This window comes from Lissotriton vulgaris, chromosome 2_1 (assembly GCF_964263255.1).
Source record: "Lissotriton vulgaris chromosome 2_1, aLisVul1.2, whole genome shotgun sequence".
Classification (NCBI taxonomy): domain Eukaryota; kingdom Metazoa; phylum Chordata; class Amphibia; order Caudata; family Salamandridae; genus Lissotriton; species Lissotriton vulgaris.
In genome coordinates this window covers 1346742271-1346760605 of record NC_141687.1, presented here as the reverse complement: position 1 = coordinate 1346760605, position 18335 = coordinate 1346742271, and the positions used below count along the sequence as shown (strand labels likewise).

Here is an 18335-nt window from a genome sequence, read left to right as displayed (position 1 = left end):
CGCCAAGAAAACCGAAGTCCTGACCTTAGGAAAGCAAGCGGAATTGTGGGGAGATCAATGGTGGCCTCCTGAATTGGGGGTGACTCCCATCCCAGCGGCCGAAGTGAAGAACTTGGGGGTCTGGCTGGATTCCAACCTCTCTTTTACCAGCCATACAAAGAAGATCACAGCTACCTGCTATGGTATTCTGCGAGGACTGAGACCAGTCCTCAAATTCTTCGACCCCCCCACTCGGCAACTGGTGGTCCAAGCCTCTATTCTTTCTCGGCTGGACTACGGGAATGCTCTGCTGCTTGGTGTTAATCAGGCCGAGGCCACCAGACTGCAGAGGGTGCAGAATGCCGCTGCGCGGGCCATTGTGGGCCTCCCGAGACGGTGCTCTGTATCTGCAGTTTTGACCTCCCTTCACTGGCTGCCGGTCAGACAGAGAATCAAATTCAAGGCACTCTGTCTGACATTCAAGATCCTGAAATTCTCATCACCTCCTGCCCTGACGGGTCTTGTTTCCCCGTATGTCCCCAGGCGGTCTCTCAGGTCGGAATCTCTTCATCTAGCGAGCACGCCTAGATTCAGACTGAGTAGGATAGGAGGCCGCTCATTTCGCGTTATGGCGGCTGGATTATGGAACTCCCTTCCTGTCCATATCCGTGCCCTGAACAGCCTGACTCTCTTCAGACGTGCGATCAAAACCCATTTGTTCACCTCTGTCGACTGATCTCCTTTCTTTTCAGCGGTGATTTGTTGTGTTGTGGTACTTGATCAGGCGCCAGGACGCCCCTTCGCTGGGGCAGCTGTGCGCTGAATAAAAAAAATAAAAAATAAAAAACCACAAATATGGCACTGCCTAGCACCACCGAGGCTTCAGAGACAGCCGAGGCACACCCTGCATATTAAAATAAAGATCCTGAGTATGACAATTCCCGGACTTAAGTTGCATCAAACTCCTCGAAGAATTAGTAAATAATTCTCGGGAAGGTGGCTGTCTCCTAGACTACAAAAAGTCTCTGTACCCAAGTCACATGTGACATTAACACAGTACTTTGGGGCATATTTACAAGGAAGCCGTTAAAATTATACCCCTTAATTTGTAAAAGAATAACTGACGGGGCTCAAAGTTTTACTAAGAAAAGAATGATGTTTATAACTAGAAGTGTAATACTAACTCTTTACCAGCTCTTCTACCTTTTCAATGAGAGGCTGTAGCTGCGATTAACGGTTCCTATGGAAAATTTTGAAAAGTCAAGCACGCTTACTGTTTGGATTAGCAACATTGTGTGCTGAACTTGTGACCTGTGTGCTCAATTGAATGTTCCATGAACTGTTACTATGGTAACAGGCAGTAAGCAGTTTGGGGGTAGGGTTCAAAGGTGATGGCTGTACAGAAACCGTCATATTACCATAAAGTCCTCTACATGACAGAAGAGAAAGGAAACCGAGATGACAGAACACTGTGTACATCAGGAGCAAAAGAAGTAAACAACTCTTCGAATTAACCTCAAGAGAGGGCGCGAGCAATGGCCACTGGCGTTCCAAAACCCCATGTAAAATTTGCCTACTCTGTACTCAACAATGGGCAATTCTTTATCGATCCCAATCAGACACTGCTGCTTCATGTATAACAGTGTGCACTTCACTAAATACTTCGTGGCTATTTAAATGGAAGACGGGATTGTCCACATTCCAAAACTTATTGGCATATTTACAAGGACGGCGTTAAACTTATCACCGCTTTAGCGGCAGCAAACTGCCGCTAAAACGGCGATAATGGGCTTGATAATCCTTTGTTGTCTTACCAGGAGATTTCTACACTGCTGTTTGCTATGGCAGGGTGTGAGCCGAAGCTCCCGCCCTGCCATAGCAAACTTGGTTTGGATTTTGAAAGAGAGAACAGGAAAACCTGCTCGCTCTTTCAAATACAAAGCAGATTGCTTTTCCCAGCGGGGACCTGCATATTAGCAGGTCCCTGTGTGGAAAAGTAATGGCGGCTTCAGAAGGACGCGGGGAGCTGGCTGGGACCATAGAAACATTGGGGCTCCACCCACGGTCCCCAACGTTGTATATACGCCCATAGGATGGGATCCCGGGGAAGAATAAAAATTAGTAGTAGGTGATATTTTTTTTTTACGGTAAAATTAGGAGTCTATAATAGGCATATTTACGAGGAGAGCGATAAAATGTTCTGCTGTACACCTGGGCTTCTATTGGAATCCTCAGGAATTCTCAAGAGCCTATTATGAAGCCCATTATCGCCGCTTTAGCGGCACTTTCCAGATGCTAAAGCGACAAAAATTTTAACGCTGTCCTTGTAAATATGCCCCCAATATCGCGAGAAATAAAGCGATAATTCATGTTCGCAAGTGAAAAGCTTGTTAATATAAGACTGTGGACTTAACATATCAATCCACCTCGCATATTAAACATGCTTAAGTCTACTTCAGAGCAGATGTTGGGATCCGGCATAAACCGCAATTAGCGAGAGTTTTGCAATTGCTTCTCAAGTCCAGGGCCACCTTGTAAATACAACGCTATTGTTGTACCTCCCTCTTCCACGTTCTATTGTCATAGGAACACCTACCTTGCCTCTGGGAATGCCAACATTGCGACTCATTGGAGATGAGAGGCGAGCCATTAGCAAACCGACTGCTAACATGCGTTAATGCATCTTAGCGTCGCCTAGTAAACAGCGCAATATAATTTTCACCTCATCTTTGGCTTTTTAAAAAAAAATGCGGTGAAATGGCCCCTGTTAATATACCCTCAAGTTTGCTATGACAGAGCGGGAACCTCGACTCCCACCCTGCCATAGCAAACAGCAGTGTCCCGGGGGTAGGCACTCCGAGACACAGCAAGAGTTGGCCCTGGGGAGTGGTGTTCCCCAGGGCCCTCAACTGCTCCAGAATGGGGGCCACACGACCCCCCTCCCACACTTTAAAAAGCCCCAGAGGGTGGTGATCCCCGGGGCTTAGAGGGACCTTTAAGCCCCCTCACCCATTTTTTTGAAAGCCCTAAAGAGTAGCAGTCCCCGGGGCTGAAGAGGGCCTTTAAGCCCCCCACCCAAGTATTTTACTGGGGGAGTACCTTTGAGCCCCCCCACCCGTTTATTTTGTAGCACCGAGGGATGGCGGTCCCCGGGCTGCAGGGCTCCTCTGGATCCCCATCAAATTTTATATTTTAGACCGCGGGATTTGTGCCACCCCGGTACTTAATTTTTAAACAAGCACAGGAGCCTGCGCTTCGTTTTTATTTATTTTTTACGGCGAATCACTGCACCCTGCACACATTTCTTCATTTAAAAAAAGAATTGGGGGGGCCTGGGGGTCCTTGTGACACACCCTAAGCAGGTCTGAAGGGTCAAGATAATTCTAACCTGCCCCAGTTATACGTTTTGAACACTTGTTCCACTGATTTCTTGACCCTCGCCTCTACCGAGGCACAAAATGGTTGCCAACACTTCCTGGTTTGGAGTGTTGACAGACAGTTGACAACAAATAAGAATGCAGCTTGTGATCGTAAGGGTGCGCTCAGGATGCGCAGATCCACCGCAGCCATAGATATATCTATGATTTTACTTTTGATATTCTCAGGAATTACTGAACAGATTTACTTTAATTTAATCAAAAGCCATGAGTCTGAACCAAGGTCTACCTATTTACCAAATTTGGTGTAATTCTGTTCAGCAGTTCGGGCTGTAGCCACGATTAACGGTTCCTACGGAAAATTGCATGGGGAAAACACGTTTTGGGACCCCCCTTTTTTCTCAGCCCCCGCTTGACAAATCACCCCGAGACTTTTACAATGGGAGCGGACCGAAGCTGGCCACCAGTTTATTAAAATTTCACGAAGATTCATTAGCTGGCGCCAAAGTTATTCCAAATAGAATGTTGCGGATTTCCTATAGATAATAGGTCCTAACTATAACTACCTACTGGCGACCGCCAGTAGGTAATATATATATTCACTGAAAAAAACATAGGTTTTACAGACTAGGAATTAGCATTTAAAAAACCTTAGACAGTCACTAAAAAAAAATATAGGCTTCAGGGACGTTATAGTTAGTTGAACATTTGCCTCATGCGCGATTTCCATGTGACCTTATAAAAAGCATTTGATTGCTTCATAACATTTCCCATTGTGACAGTTGGAACGACCCCACCCATTTTAGTTATTTTCTCTACAGAATTTGATGAGACACCTCTTCTGCTTAGAGAGCTTTTTTGAAAAGTGTTTTTCTGTATACACATATCTTATACTACATACAACATGCAACGATCCTCTTGATCAATATTCATGGTCTGTACATTAGCCTTCCACGTTTGATGGCCATGCATCTCAAACGTTACATCAAAAAACAAATGTGTGTTACACGATGCCCCTGGTGTGTGTGTGTGTGCACATTATTGTGCTGCCTTTCGGCCCGGGTATTGGTGGCTCTAAGTATCATCAGCCATGGGCAGAGTACACATCCTAGATCACATGTGACAAACAGTAAACAGTAATGTGTAGATTTGTATTGCTGTACGCTCTGTTGTCAGGCTTTACAAATATAGTAGTGTGTTATATGTGAGATTCACTTTTGACATACATTGCTTGACTGTAATGAGCGTTATCACTGTGTATTACGTAGCCTCACTGCTGATCCTCCCTCCATCCGAGCACATTCACATGTGTACGCTTCGTGATAGCAACACTTTCAATATTACTGCACACTATTGACATGCGTGTCTGCGCATATCCACAACCTTAACAACGACATGTGATGTTCGCCATTCAATCATTTCGAACAGCATCTCATTAGCGATAGTTGCGGCCCTCCCGGTACATGCTACATTAATGTAAATTGCACATTCTGCGATGTCAAAACTGCAAAAGAAACACACATAAGTACACTTCCTGGCCAGGCAGGAACTGAACAACCCCCAGATCCCCGGAACAATTATTCACACCCCTACGCTGGCCTGGCGTACACAAGCCCAGACGACTTTGCGTACGTATAAATAGGATAACGACAACGCCACATGTCCCAGTTCTTCCACACTGCCTCAGGTGATATGGCTGCATCCCGCTCGCATATCACAATGCGCAATTAAAAAAAGTGATCCATGAGGTGTACACCATCCTGCAATCAACACTGCAACTGAATTGTGAACACTGCTGCCCGTAGTGTTTGCACACACAACAATGACAGCAGGTGAGCAGTGGTGCCTGGGTGCACAGGGGCTGCAATTGAGCACAGTGCTGTGGGAGGGGTGTGGTGCATCAGCCTGGGTGCGCAGGTGCGAACAAGCGATATTGCCCTCCGTAATGATGTGATCTCTGACCTCATTCAGTCACATGTCTGTCTCATTTTAAGGAACTGCTGCACCGTACTGTAGGCCTGAGCTAGCGGACAGCACTGCCCTACAGACACGTGTTGAGTGTAGTGCTGCGGGAGGGGTGGGGTGCATCGGCCTGCTTGCGCAGGTGCGAACAAGTGGTGTTGCCGTGCGTAATGATGTGATCTCTGACCTCATTCAGTCACATCTCTGTCTCATTTTAAGGACCTGCTGGACCGTACTGTAGGCCTGAGCCGGCGGGCAGAGTTGCCCTACAGACACGTGTTGAGCGCAGTGCTGCAGGATGGGTGGGGTGCATCAGCCTGGGCGCACAGGTGCGAACAAGCGATGTTGACGTGCATAATGATGTGTTCTCTGACCTCATTCAGTCACATGTCTGTCTCATTTTAAGGACCTGCTGGACGGTACTATAGGCCTGAGCCAGCGGGCAGCGCTGCCCTACAGACATGTGGCGTTGGCTTTTAGGGCACTGTAGTGAGCTCATTACTAAGTGTACATGCACACAGGCTTCCGCCACTGCATTACACGCGCACATTATGCTTCTAGCATCCACTCTGTTCCTTTGTATGTGAACGTTGGTATAACATAATATTTAACCATGTGTATTTTCGTGCACCAACTCCTCTTTGAACCACGATTACCACTAACAGTTGGTAGATCGTACTTCAAAAACAAAGGATGCACTCAACTGATGTTTCCTATTAAGCTTGAAATAAACCTTCATTTACCTCCAGACGTTTCCACCACTAACCCAAAATGGGCGGAGCGAGTGCTCACCCCGGGATGATGCCCTCAGCATTTTGACGCCTTCCATCGTGGTATCAAGTCACCGTCCCCGACCGGAGACCTGCTCTCCCACCCTACAAAGGTACCCCGGACTCGGAGCTTGCACCAACACGTAGTTGGACACACCGATGGTGGCAGGTGAGCTGTGACACCTCGGTGCGCTGGACCTATAATTGAGCACAGTGCGGGGGAAGGTGTAGGGGTGCAGCACCCTGGGTGCACAGGTGCAGGCAAGCGTTGTTCCTGTAGCTAATAATGTAATCTCTGGCCTTATTTATATGTTTCATTTTAAGGACTTTCTGGACCACACTTTCTTGAGGACCCCAGCGTTCTAGACAAACGGGTGACGGGAGGTAAACACTGAGGTCTGGGTGCAGTAGGCCGATGCTCTGTCTTCTCCTTCCTCTTTTCTTTTGACTCTCCCTCCCCTTCTCCCTTCCACCCACTCCCTCTCCCTCCCATTCTCACTATCTTACTTTCATTCGGACTACTTTTCTTTTCCTCTTCCACATGGCACACATACTTATGTTTCATTTTTGTCTGGTAGGTTTTGTACGCTGCTTCCGGAGGAGTTCCACCCACTTATTTCATGTTATACATTGTTTGTTCGAATAAAGTTGTGTTTCCATTTATTTGTGTTGTTTGAATAAAGGTTATTTTTTTACCAATAAATAAGTGAGTGTATGGGTCTTCTTTTTCTCACAACACTTGTCTGTGGTTTATTGTGAAAATTAAAAGGGGTTATGAGGGAAAACATTTGTAATTTTGCGGTGCACCTACCAAATATTAACCAACAGACATAAATGAAGCCAGTGCAATTCTACATTTGCAAGGTTTCTATGAGTGTATCACTTTATAACACCAAGAGTACTGCCCGTGTGATTACAGAACCAATAAGGCACTGCCTAGGACCACCGAGGCTTCAGAGACTGCAGAGGATTTCCATGCATATTTAAGTAAAGCCCCGGAGGGTTGCGATCCCCGGACTTCAGTTGGCCTCGAAGCCCCCCCGAACAATTAGAAATCAATACCCAGGAAGGTGGCGATCCCCTAGGCTGCAAAACGTCTCTGTGCCCTCCCGCGCCTTTTTTACATGTGACATTAAGATCCCCAGTCCTATAGACACCCCGCAATATAATAATAGGATTGGCCACGGAACATTACCCACCATGGGCCTCATTTAAATGAACCGGTGAGACCTCGCTTTTTTTTTTTTCCTCCTCCCTTTTTACCATACGGATCCTCTCTATTGCCCTTTAATAGCAAACATAAATGTCCGGTGGATTCACACCCCGGGACATTGTATGAGCTGCGCCTGGGAGGTCGCGCTCCCTTGGACCATGATGCATTGGTTAGTATAAACGCATACTAACACTACTTACACACGTGTAGTACAGCGACCTGAGTGTAGTGAAGAGGCAGAGGAAGCGCAAAATCTAAAAATATAAATCCAACCAGAGGTCGGATGACATAGTTCAATGAGCCGACGACCCTGGGATGAGTAGAAACAGCGACACGAAAAAAACAGGTCTTCAGCACAATGCAAGCAACTTTTAAATATTAGTGAGTGCTGCCTTCTTTTTACCTTCTCCCACTCGTCGCCAAATTTATGTAATGAAGAGACAGACAGCAGTGGATCCGCTAAGTAGATTCATTGCAGGAAAACAAGACACCTTAAACACCCACCAACAGGAGCAGACAGCAAGGCAATCGATTTCTCAGCATGTGTACAAACTCCAAGGTTCCCCTCATGTCAGCCCTACATTCTAACATTATATACTTACATTCTAGTAGAATTACATATCAACATTCTACTATGACTTACATTGGAATACTACACAGAGCACATGATTTTACAGCAAAGGAGTCTTGAGACCGATAGGGGTGAGTAGTTCGCTTCCCACTCCCTGTATTGTATAAATGCAAACTAACACTACTTCCACAGGTATACTAGAGCGCCCAGAGCACATCACTTTACAGCAATGAGCTCACGATTTAGGCTCACGGTTTAATCCTCGAGTCTTCAGACCAGTAGGAGAAAGTAGTTCGCTACCCACTCCGTATATACTATAAATGCATACTAACACTACTTACCTAGTTATACTACAGCGGCTAGTATCCTACAGCGCCCAGAGCCCATCACTTTACAGCAATCAGCTTGGTTTCATCCTGAGTCTTCACACCGGTAGGCGTGAGTACTTCACTTCCCGCTTCCGGTATAGTATAAACACAAAGTAGCGGTCAGTAGTTCGCTTGCCACTCCCTGTATGGTATAAACGCCTACTAACACTACTTGCACACGTATACTACAGCGCCCAGAGCCCATCCCTTTACAGCAATCACCTCAGTTTGATCCCCAAGTCTTCACACCGGTAGGCATGAGTACTTCGTTTCACGCTCCTGGTATAGTATAAACGTACAATAGCGGTCAGTAGTTCCCTTCCCACTCCCTGTATGGTATAAGCGCCTAGTAACACTACTTGCACACATATGCTACAAAGACCAGAGCACATCACTTTACAGCAATGAGCTCACGGTTTAGGTTCTCGGTTTCATACCAGAGTGTAGCAGCAGATCATCTCAGCACCATGTCACTCTGAGCAACACCGCACTTTCAGAATGGTAGGAGTGACTACTTTGATTCGCACTCCCCCCACAGAGGTTACAGTGCTCCTACCCTCCTTTCCTTCTTTTTTCGCCCTTTTTTCCCCTTACTCGCTTCAACGGAATCACAAAATGGCAGCCAACACTTCATAATTGCAACAGCTCGCAGCACTCGCAACCAATAAGCAGCAAGCTTGTGCTCGTAACGCCTCAGCCAATCAGACGGCAGAATTCCCAAATATCAATATCTGTAAATTTCGATATTTCTCCAAAACTACTGAACGGATTTACACCTAATAAACAAAAGCGTGCTTTCTAGACCAAGACCGCTCTCTTACTTTTTCTCCCCCGCTTACTTGTCTCTTAATGCATCGTCCGCCCCACTCTTCACCTTTGTTCATGCCAGCCCTTCAGGACTTGTTGGCCACCTTGGCGGTCAACTACGCCTCAGTCCTAGTGCTAGGCGATTTTAATTATTGGCCCTCGGACCCCCTTGAGTGTTCTTCTTCCAAACAGCTCACAGAATTACTCCAATCCCTGAATTTTGTCCCTCACATACATGTCCCGACACACATACACAGTCATATGTTAGACCAGGTTTGGTCTCTCAATATTTCCGTTTCCTCCATGTCTGTATCCCCATGTCCCTGGTCAGACCATGCTCTAATTTCTTTCTCCCTTCTCCTCAACCCTGTTACTAAGGTCCCGCTTGCCAAAAACACCTGGGCGCGGAACTGGAACCGTGTTGATTTCCCTTCATTGTCTTCCTTGCTCCTGAACTCCTCACCTAATTTGGCGGGCTTATCTTCCTCATCTCAAGCAACCGTTATTAATACCTGGCTCGCTGGAGGCTGCGACTCGGTAGCCCCCCTACGTCGGATTTCAACTCGACGACTTAAGGAGTCAAATCGGTGGTTCAGTGAAGACCTGAAGGAACGAAAGCTGGCCCTTCGGCAGGCTGAGAGGCAATGGAGAAGGGACTACTGTCCTTTATTAAAAATCCACTACTCCAGACTATTAAGTGACTATAAAAAAGCAATACTAGGTGCTAAAACTGCCTATTTTTCTACAAAAATTCTGGTGGCAGAGAATAAATCTAGGGAGATCTTCATAATATTTAACGACCTAGCCTACTCCGACAGGGTTACACTTAAACCTTCTCCCACCCAGTCCCTATGTGATTCGTTAAATTTGTACTTTCTGGAAAAAATTACCATCATCAAGGCTAATATTCCACCCCCCCTCTCCTACGTTTGTTGAACCCTTTCCCCCTACTGTCCAGTGCCGTCTTTCTTCCATTCCCCCTCTTACTGAAGAAGTATTCCTGGAAATACTTCCTAAGGTAAAATCAGGCTCCCCGGCAGACATCTGCCCGGCACGTATTCTTCAACAGATTTATTCTGTTTGCACCCAGTCCCCGATCACTTTCCTTAACAGTTCTCTCGCCCAGGGGGTTGTGATCCCAGCACTTAAATCAGCTACAATAGTGCCTATTCTGAAGAAGCCTGGTGCGGATCCCTCCGCCCCAGCCAACTATTGCTCCATTTCACTACTGCCCTATTTGGGCAAGGTGCTTGAGCGCCATGTAACATCGGTACTCAGCGCCCATGTAGAAGCAAATGGGGGCCTGGTGTCTCGTCAGGCAGGCTTCCGTCCTAGGGACTCCACTGAGTCCGTCGTGGTGTCGGTCCTGGACAACCTCAGGGAGGGCATGGACCAAAACAAACACCAGGCGTTGGTGCTCCTCTATTTCTACGCCGCTTTTGACACGGTGGACCACTCCATCTTGCTTTCACGTGTCAGAGCGGCGGGAATCGTGGGCTCAGCCCTGATTTGGCCATCGTCCTTCCTGAGGGACCGCACCCAGGCGGTCCGGTTAGGGGATCTCAGGGCCACCCCACTCAAGGTCACTTGTGGTGTTCCCCAGGGTTCTTCTCTCTCTCCTTTATTGTTCAACCTCAATATCTATCCCTTAATCTTTGCACTCCAGCAGCTGGAGGTCACCGTATACAACTACGCGGATGACCTCCAGCTCATTTTCAACCTCTCTTCTTCTTCTTACTCTATCTCTAATTTTCAAACCATTATGATTTTTATCAGGGACTGGATGAACCACAACCACCTGAAGCTGAACCCGGACAAAACCGAGCTGGTTCTCACGGGTGGTTCTTCCAGTCCCTGGAACTCTTTATTCTGGCCTTCTTCCTTTGGTCCCCCTCCCACTCCTTCTTCTACAGTTAAGACCCTAGGTATCAAAATGAACAATCATCTCACCCTACACTCACAAATTAGTTCTGTTGTTTCTTCTTGCTTTCTCACTCTTTGCACCATTCGCACTGTTTACCGCTTCTTTTCTCCCCTGGCACTTAAACTGATTATGTCCGCTTTGGTGATCTCCCGGCTGGATTACGCCAATGCCCTGTATAACGGCATCCCGGCGTACAGCCTACGGAAGCTCCAGATGGTTCAGAACCAGGCGGCCCGATTAGTGTACGGCCTTTCCCGCTCCCATCACTGAACCCCTTTACTAAAGGCGCTCCACTGGCTTCCTGTCAGGGAGTGATCCCTTTTTAAAACTGGCTGTATGGTCTTCCAGGCCTGCCAGGGTTCTGCTCCCGCCTTCATTACCTCCCTGATTAGGGAGTATGTCCGTGCCAGAGAGCTTCGTTCGTCATCCCAATCACTTCTGCAAATTCCTCGTTACAAACGCAAAAAGTGGGGAGGGGCCAACTTTTCAACTTTGGCACCCACCTTTTGGAACTCCCTCCCCCATCACTTACGGTCTGCTAAACATTACTCTTCTTTCCGTAAAGATCTCAAAACCTTTTTGTTTAATCAGGCCTTCCCTTTGTAATTTTTTTGGCTCCTTTCATTGCATCAGTATCTACTGCTTCTCTTCTGCTAAATTTGTCTCCATAGTGCCAAGAAACCGCATGGTGAATGCAGCGCTTTATAAGTATTTTAAATTCAAATTCAAATTCAAGACCCTTCTCTCTGCCAAATTTGGGGTAATTCCGTTCACCCGTTCGACCAGTAGCCTTGTCTAAAATTAACATGGAGAAAACACGTTTTGGGACCACCTTTTATCTCGGCCCCCGCTCGACCAATCACCCCCAAACTTTCAACATAGGAGCTGATATGAACAGAGTTTTAAAAATGTCATGACAAATTCATCAAACAACTCCAAGGTTATAAGCAAAACAAAAAATGCTCTTCCTATGGAAACTTGGTCCTATCTATATCTATATATCGCTCTAGATAGATAGATAGATAGATAGATAGATAGATAGATAGATAGATATGGGCATGCTCCAGGTCCACTCACACAGCGCTGAATTATTCAGTACCTACAATCCAGAAAACAAACTTCAAAGTGTTATACATGTCGTAGATTAAAATCAAAGGATTAAACATCATACCAATATTGTACAGCCAGAGAGGAGTCTTTCCTTGAGTGAATCCAGAATCAAGCATTCCACCAAATACATAGAGTAGACCCTGAAAACATAAAAAGTACAGAGACTTTAACATGCTGTTGCAACTATTTTTTCTCACTATAACATATATCAAAAAGTGATAGAAAATCAAGCGCTCGGTGAGAAGCAGCAATTAAGTACAAGATAATTGTACCAGATGAATAAGGAACTACTGAAGATTTCTTATCATGGTATCTCATCTTAAAAAACTTTCATGATCTTTTTCTATAGGAATTTGTGAACCATTGTATTTGCTATGATGCAGTCCCCAAGCATTCAACTGTCCAGCACCTGATCTAATTTTCACCCTTGGCTTATTTCTGAATTGAATGAGGTCATATTGGTGGTTAACCCCTTCGTCACGGCGCGAATATCGGGGGGGGGGGGGGGGGGGGGAGGGGTGCCCGCCCGCTCTTTAATTCGCCTGCACAGGCAGGGAAGTAATGCTGCCTGGGCGGAGCGGCAGCCGCATGACGGAACCACGCTGTTATGAGCACACGCCGCCCGTGGCTCATGGCGGCATGGTTCCGTCATAAGCACGGAACGGGTTAAATTAACGAAAAAGGCACAGAGAAGCACATAAAAGCTCAGCCCTTTTGAGATCCTATTGATGAAGCCTTTCCTCGTCTTTAAATTGATGTGAAGGAGGAGAGAAAGTAAAAAGGGTGATTGACTAGCCCAAGTGCAAAGGAGGATCTACCTTTAGCAGTAAAGCAGCCCTGGTTCTCAAAACAGCAAGTCGTGAAGGGGGGCTTAACACCAAGGTCCTGCAACTCACGAACTCGTCTAACAGATCTTATAGCCACTAGAAAAATTGCCTTAAAAGTAAGTAGTCTTACTTTGTAAATGTTCGAATGGAGAACAAATAAGGCAAATAAGTAACCAAATTAAGATCCCACTGAGGCATAATGAATGGAGTGAGAGGGTATTTGTTAGTACGTACCTAAATAAATCTTAACACTTTAGGGACTTAAACAGACAAGATTGATCGGGTGAACAAAGGAATGACAAAAGTTCAGACAAACAGACCTTAGTCATTACAACTGCATAGCCGTGTTGAGCCAAGGAAAGGGCAAACCTTAAAATATCAGACAAATGGGGGTCGTCTATAGAATTCTTCCCACACACCACTTTACAAACTTAGCCCATCAGCCAGCATTACCGGACTTGGTGGAGTCTCTTCTGGTGGATTAAATAACATCCACAACATATGGGGAAGTGAAAACGACCTCAGGTTGCCCCGTTCAATATCTTCAGGCATGTAGATGCTGGTTCTGGAGGTGGGGATGTGGAACCTACCCCTGTGAAAGGAGGTCTGCCCTGTGAGAGAGACGGAGTGGAGGGCAAAGTGAGAGGTGAAGGTATGTGCATCACACATGAAGGTCTGTGTATCACACCCTTTGCAGCCACTCCAGGGCTATTACTGTGGCTTTAATCTGGTATTGGCAAATCTTCCTCAGAACGGGAGGAATCAGGGGATGGGGAAAAATGTAAGACAGCAGGGAGCCCGATTCAAATTGAAACACATCCCCCAGTGCTCCCTGCATCAAATAATGGAGGCTGTAGAATGACTGGCATTCATGTTATCATGTGTGGCAAAAATGTCCAGGTGAGGTGTTCTTGGAAGGGTAGGGCATATCCATTTTCGACAATATTTTAAATCCACTTTCAACAATATTTTAAACCCACAGATCCAATGCTATGGATCCCCAATGTTGTAGAAATTGGCGTGCGATGTAGTCATCGCCGAGTTACAAATGCGATACATAGCATTAAAAAAATCTGAAGGGTCGGACCCTGGAGCAGGGAATTTTGGATACTTCTGTTCCTGTCATGGGGGGGAAGGGGGAGGAGAAAGAAATGGATCAACCTCCAGTTCCGGATGAGGACATCTAAGCGAAGTCAGTGGCGTTGCTGGAAAGGCTACTAGAGACGGGGCAGGTGTCACTTCACTTCGATCTTCATGGGACTTTGGGGGAGGAGACACCGACCTCTTAAGACTCATCTCTTAAAGACCAACTATTGTATAGCGTTTTAGGACCCTAGTGTAATTTACAGATTCATGCCCTTATATAGGTATAATTCACCTAGCCCTTATATAGGCATAGAAATCCTAACCATATTTAGACCTAACCCATCCAGTCTAAATACAGGCATGGCTACTTCCACTAGTTTCAAAAAGCCACAACGATTTCTTGGAAAACTCGGCTTCAGCAGTCAGGGACATCCCCTTTCTTGAATATTGATTTGTCCTAGAAATCATGGCGTTTTCAAAGAACTACCATTCCCTTGGGGTTCATTGGTGACGTTAATATGTCCGACTTTACGTCAACCCAGGCACCTTCAAGGTATAAATATGCCCACACTTGCCCTAGCAAACACACAATGGTTTGGAGCAGTTCGACTATCTACTTGCCCGACGCAGCTCCCTACAGCAAGTGCCGAAGGAAGCCGACCCTCCAGCTGACGCACTGACACAGAGGCTGCCTTTCTCTCGCTGAGAATCCAGCTCCAGAGTTTCCAAGCTCCCCTTGCGGGGTGTTGGGAAATTGAGTCCTGAGACAGAGATACCAGACCGCCTTCATTCTAAACCAAGTTACGGAGCTGATTAGACCCTAAGAGAAATCTTGGATAGATTCTTGGCAAAGAAACTAAACCTATGCTACACCATACTTGCTTCTTCCCTCGTACTAGACTTAGGTTAGGTACATCGGGGTAGGCATATTTTAGAAGCACCAGTTGAGTACTTTTTAGCTTTTTTATTTATGTATGTATTTTATGGCTTAGAAACCATACCATGCTTTTACAGTATTATTTTATAATACTCTTCTTGCTGTACGCGTTATACTTTACAGCCGGTATTACGATTGTAGGAGTTCATTTCTTCTGCATGAGAAAGAAGACTGTTCAATAAATACTTTTATTGAAAACGCCTGTCTCTCTGTTTCTCTGCACCTCTGATGAAACGAAGCATGCACGATTGACTGAGTGAAATATCTATGTATTGTTTCCACGACTCTGAAGATACGTTTTATCTTGGGAAAACAAAGTTGTCATGTTTATGCGGTTGTCAGAAACTAATCCCTCTTTGTTTATTCGAGAAAGTTTCTAGTGACCTCTGAGCTAGCTGGCACTCACAACTAAGTCTAATATATTCGATAGAGACCTAGTCGACCTAAGTCCTACGTCACATCTATAGGATATATTATTCCAATGCGCAGAGCCTATTGGAAATTGAAATTGAAATTGTTTATTTACTGTTCAGTTAGTTAAAACCATAACAATGTACCAAATTCTAATTTTGAAAAGTCTGCTTCATATCAAAGTTACAGCTCTATAAAAACATAAAATCCTAAGAAATTATGGAATTGTAAAATACGATTTATATTATTACTATGATTTAACATTCAGTTCTTGCTCGTGAAGTCGTAGAAATGTAATCAATTTACAATTAATTTGAGGGTCATTGGAGTCTAGTCCACATGTAATAGCTGACCTGCACGATCGTATGCCTCTATCCTGAAATGCTCGTCACAATATTGTGGTTCGCGCTGGTTGCAATGTCTTGCAGTGACATACAAGATTAATCAAATCATCTTTTTTAGAACCACAATGCCGGCAATTTTCGTTTTCTTTTAGTTTCCAATGAGGGGCTTCCGCAAGAGTTGGGACCTGTCCGAACCTTAACGTTATTAATTTCCTCTTTACGTAAATGGAATAAGTGGAGTCCAGATAGGCCACTTGTTTCAAGGTTTTATAAGTATTAATCAGTGTCCACGAGTGACTTCTTGTGTGAAAAAGATCTTTATCGGTCAATAATGAGTGGAGCCTTGCAGCCTTATTTATTATTAATTTGAATGCTTGGTAAGGCATTTGTTTACTCCACAGCTCCCTTGTGCATGTAATCTGTAAAGAGTGTTCAAGAAATGTGTATGCTGGCAAATGTTTTTTTATTTTTTTATTTGTCTTTACTGGTTTTCCAACATATTACAGAACAAAAGAGGCATAAGTGCCAACCAGGAGCTAGCCACAGCACGAACATAATACTTAGTACATGTCAAGGCATAAGTTTCCATTTCCTAACAAATAGTCTAGGTTCATATATCAGTATTACTGTATACCAGATATATATATACATATTACAACGTCAGTACAATAAACAGTGGTAGGAGGCGTAAGAAATCAACTTAAACAGTACACCTCATTGATCCAGTCGGACCGTATGTTGCATATGTATAATGACAACTGAATCAACATTTGGGTGTTACAATTTCCTGCGTCATCATCCCTTATTAACATAGATATCATTATTACATTTCCACCAGTCCCACTTTCTAATCTACAGAACCCTCAACTTGCTCCGCCTGGGCTGTGGTCAACCGCATCCATTCCAGGAAGGGTTCCCATATGTCAGCTGGTTGGGACGCAGAAGGCATCTGATCCCAGAATAACTCTAATTGAGTGTGCCCATATGTCACATCCGACAACCAATTTTTAATGTCTGGAACCTGCCTCCTGCCCGAGCAAAGAGCAGCCTGTCTGCGGGCATAGAGCAGAAGCAGTGCATGTCATTTTCGCCGTTTAGGTGTCGTGTCACGCACATATCCTAGAAGTCCCAACAATGGGGAAGGTGGATCCTCCCTGCCAACAATGTGAATCACTGTGTGAAATACCTCATCACAAAATAATTGCAATCTCGGGCATTCCCAAACCACATGCAAAAACGTAGCCTGCTAATACCCACATTTCCAACATCTAGCATCATCTCTTAATCGCATGCGGTATAGGCTAACCGGTGTCCGGTAACATCTGTGCAGGAACTTAAAGTGAATCAATCTCAGGCGATAGTTTGGGGATAGCTCAGACAATTGACTACAACAATATCCCCGCTGTTCCTCCGTAATCTGTGGATTTAAGTCAATATTCCAAAGCTCCAAGGACTTGGGCTTCAGAATCGGATAAGCAGTCTGCATTACTGTATAAAGTCTTGTTACCAACTTCCTAGAGGACTGCGTTTTAAGAACATTTTCCAGTGCTAGCATCGTCGGGGGTACTCAGGAAAATCTGTGTACAGCGCACCACACACAGTGCGTATCTGGTGGTATAAAACATTTTCAGAAAACAGTACTACTTGCTCGTCTGTATCAATTGGGGAAAGTTTGAAACTGCCATCCCGGTAAAGATCAGCAAAAGTTTTCAATTTCATTGCGTCAAGCTGGGTCTTACCAACACCTCTCTCCATACATGGTATCATAGGGTTATGTTCCAATAGCATTGATGGCGCATATAGCTTCAAAATACCCGCCCTCTTCTGCAGCTCACGCCACACCCATCGTAAAGTTCCAGCAGTGTCAACATCCTTCCTAGGGTGACGTGCGGTTTAATACAGAGCTACAGCCAGTGGCACTGGAGCCACCTCGTCCCTCTCAACCGCCACATGTGGTTGAAATGGCGTTTCGTGCACCCAGAAGTGGAGAAACTGGGCTTGTGCACTTTGGGCATATAGGTGCATGTCAGGGGCCCCCAATCCACCCTGTTTTAGGGGAAGGGCCAGAAGGTTCCATGACACCCTGGCTTGTCCATTCGCCCATACCAAGGACAGGAGCTGCGAGCGCAAGACCCCGAAGAAATGTTTGGTGAGAGGAACCGGCACATTCACAAATAAATAAAGGAATTTGGGCAGGATGACCATCTTTGCTAGCGCCACCCTTCCCGCCACTGATAGAGGCAACTTAGACCAAATAGCAACTTTCCCTTCCAGCCATGTGTAGGCCCGACCAAAATTCAGATTCCAAATGTCCTGAAGGTTTCTGCTCAGCCACACCCCCAAATATTTAACCTCTGTGGCCTCCCATCTTAGGGGGAACTCAGAACAAACCTCCCTCGTGCCATCAGTAAGTGGGAAAATCACTGATTTCTTCCAATTTATAGATATGCCAGCAAACCCCCCAAATCTGATGAACTCACGACATCGTCCGCATATAAAGATATTAAGAGGCTACGAGTGCTGAATCCTATGCCCCTGGCAGTATGGTGCTGCCTTATCCTCGCTGCCAATGGTTCCATAGCTATGGAAAACAAGAGCGGTGACAGCGGGCATCCCTGCCTTGTTCCTCTCGAGATTTTGAAGGAGTCT

At 45.6% G+C, this 18335-nt stretch overlaps 1 protein-coding gene across 1 annotated transcript in view; it reads right to left on the bottom strand.

Moving 5' to 3' along the window:
• The window catches only part of LOC147732589 (uncharacterized), a 428162-nt gene that overhangs the window by 266488 nt on the left and 143339 nt on the right, over positions 1-18335 (bottom strand). Inside the window, exon 4 of the mRNA XM_086957108.1 lies at positions 12143-12221. Coding sequence (XP_086813234.1) covers positions 12143-12221 — 79 coding nt within the window. The remainder of the gene's footprint in view (positions 1-12142; positions 12222-18335) is intronic.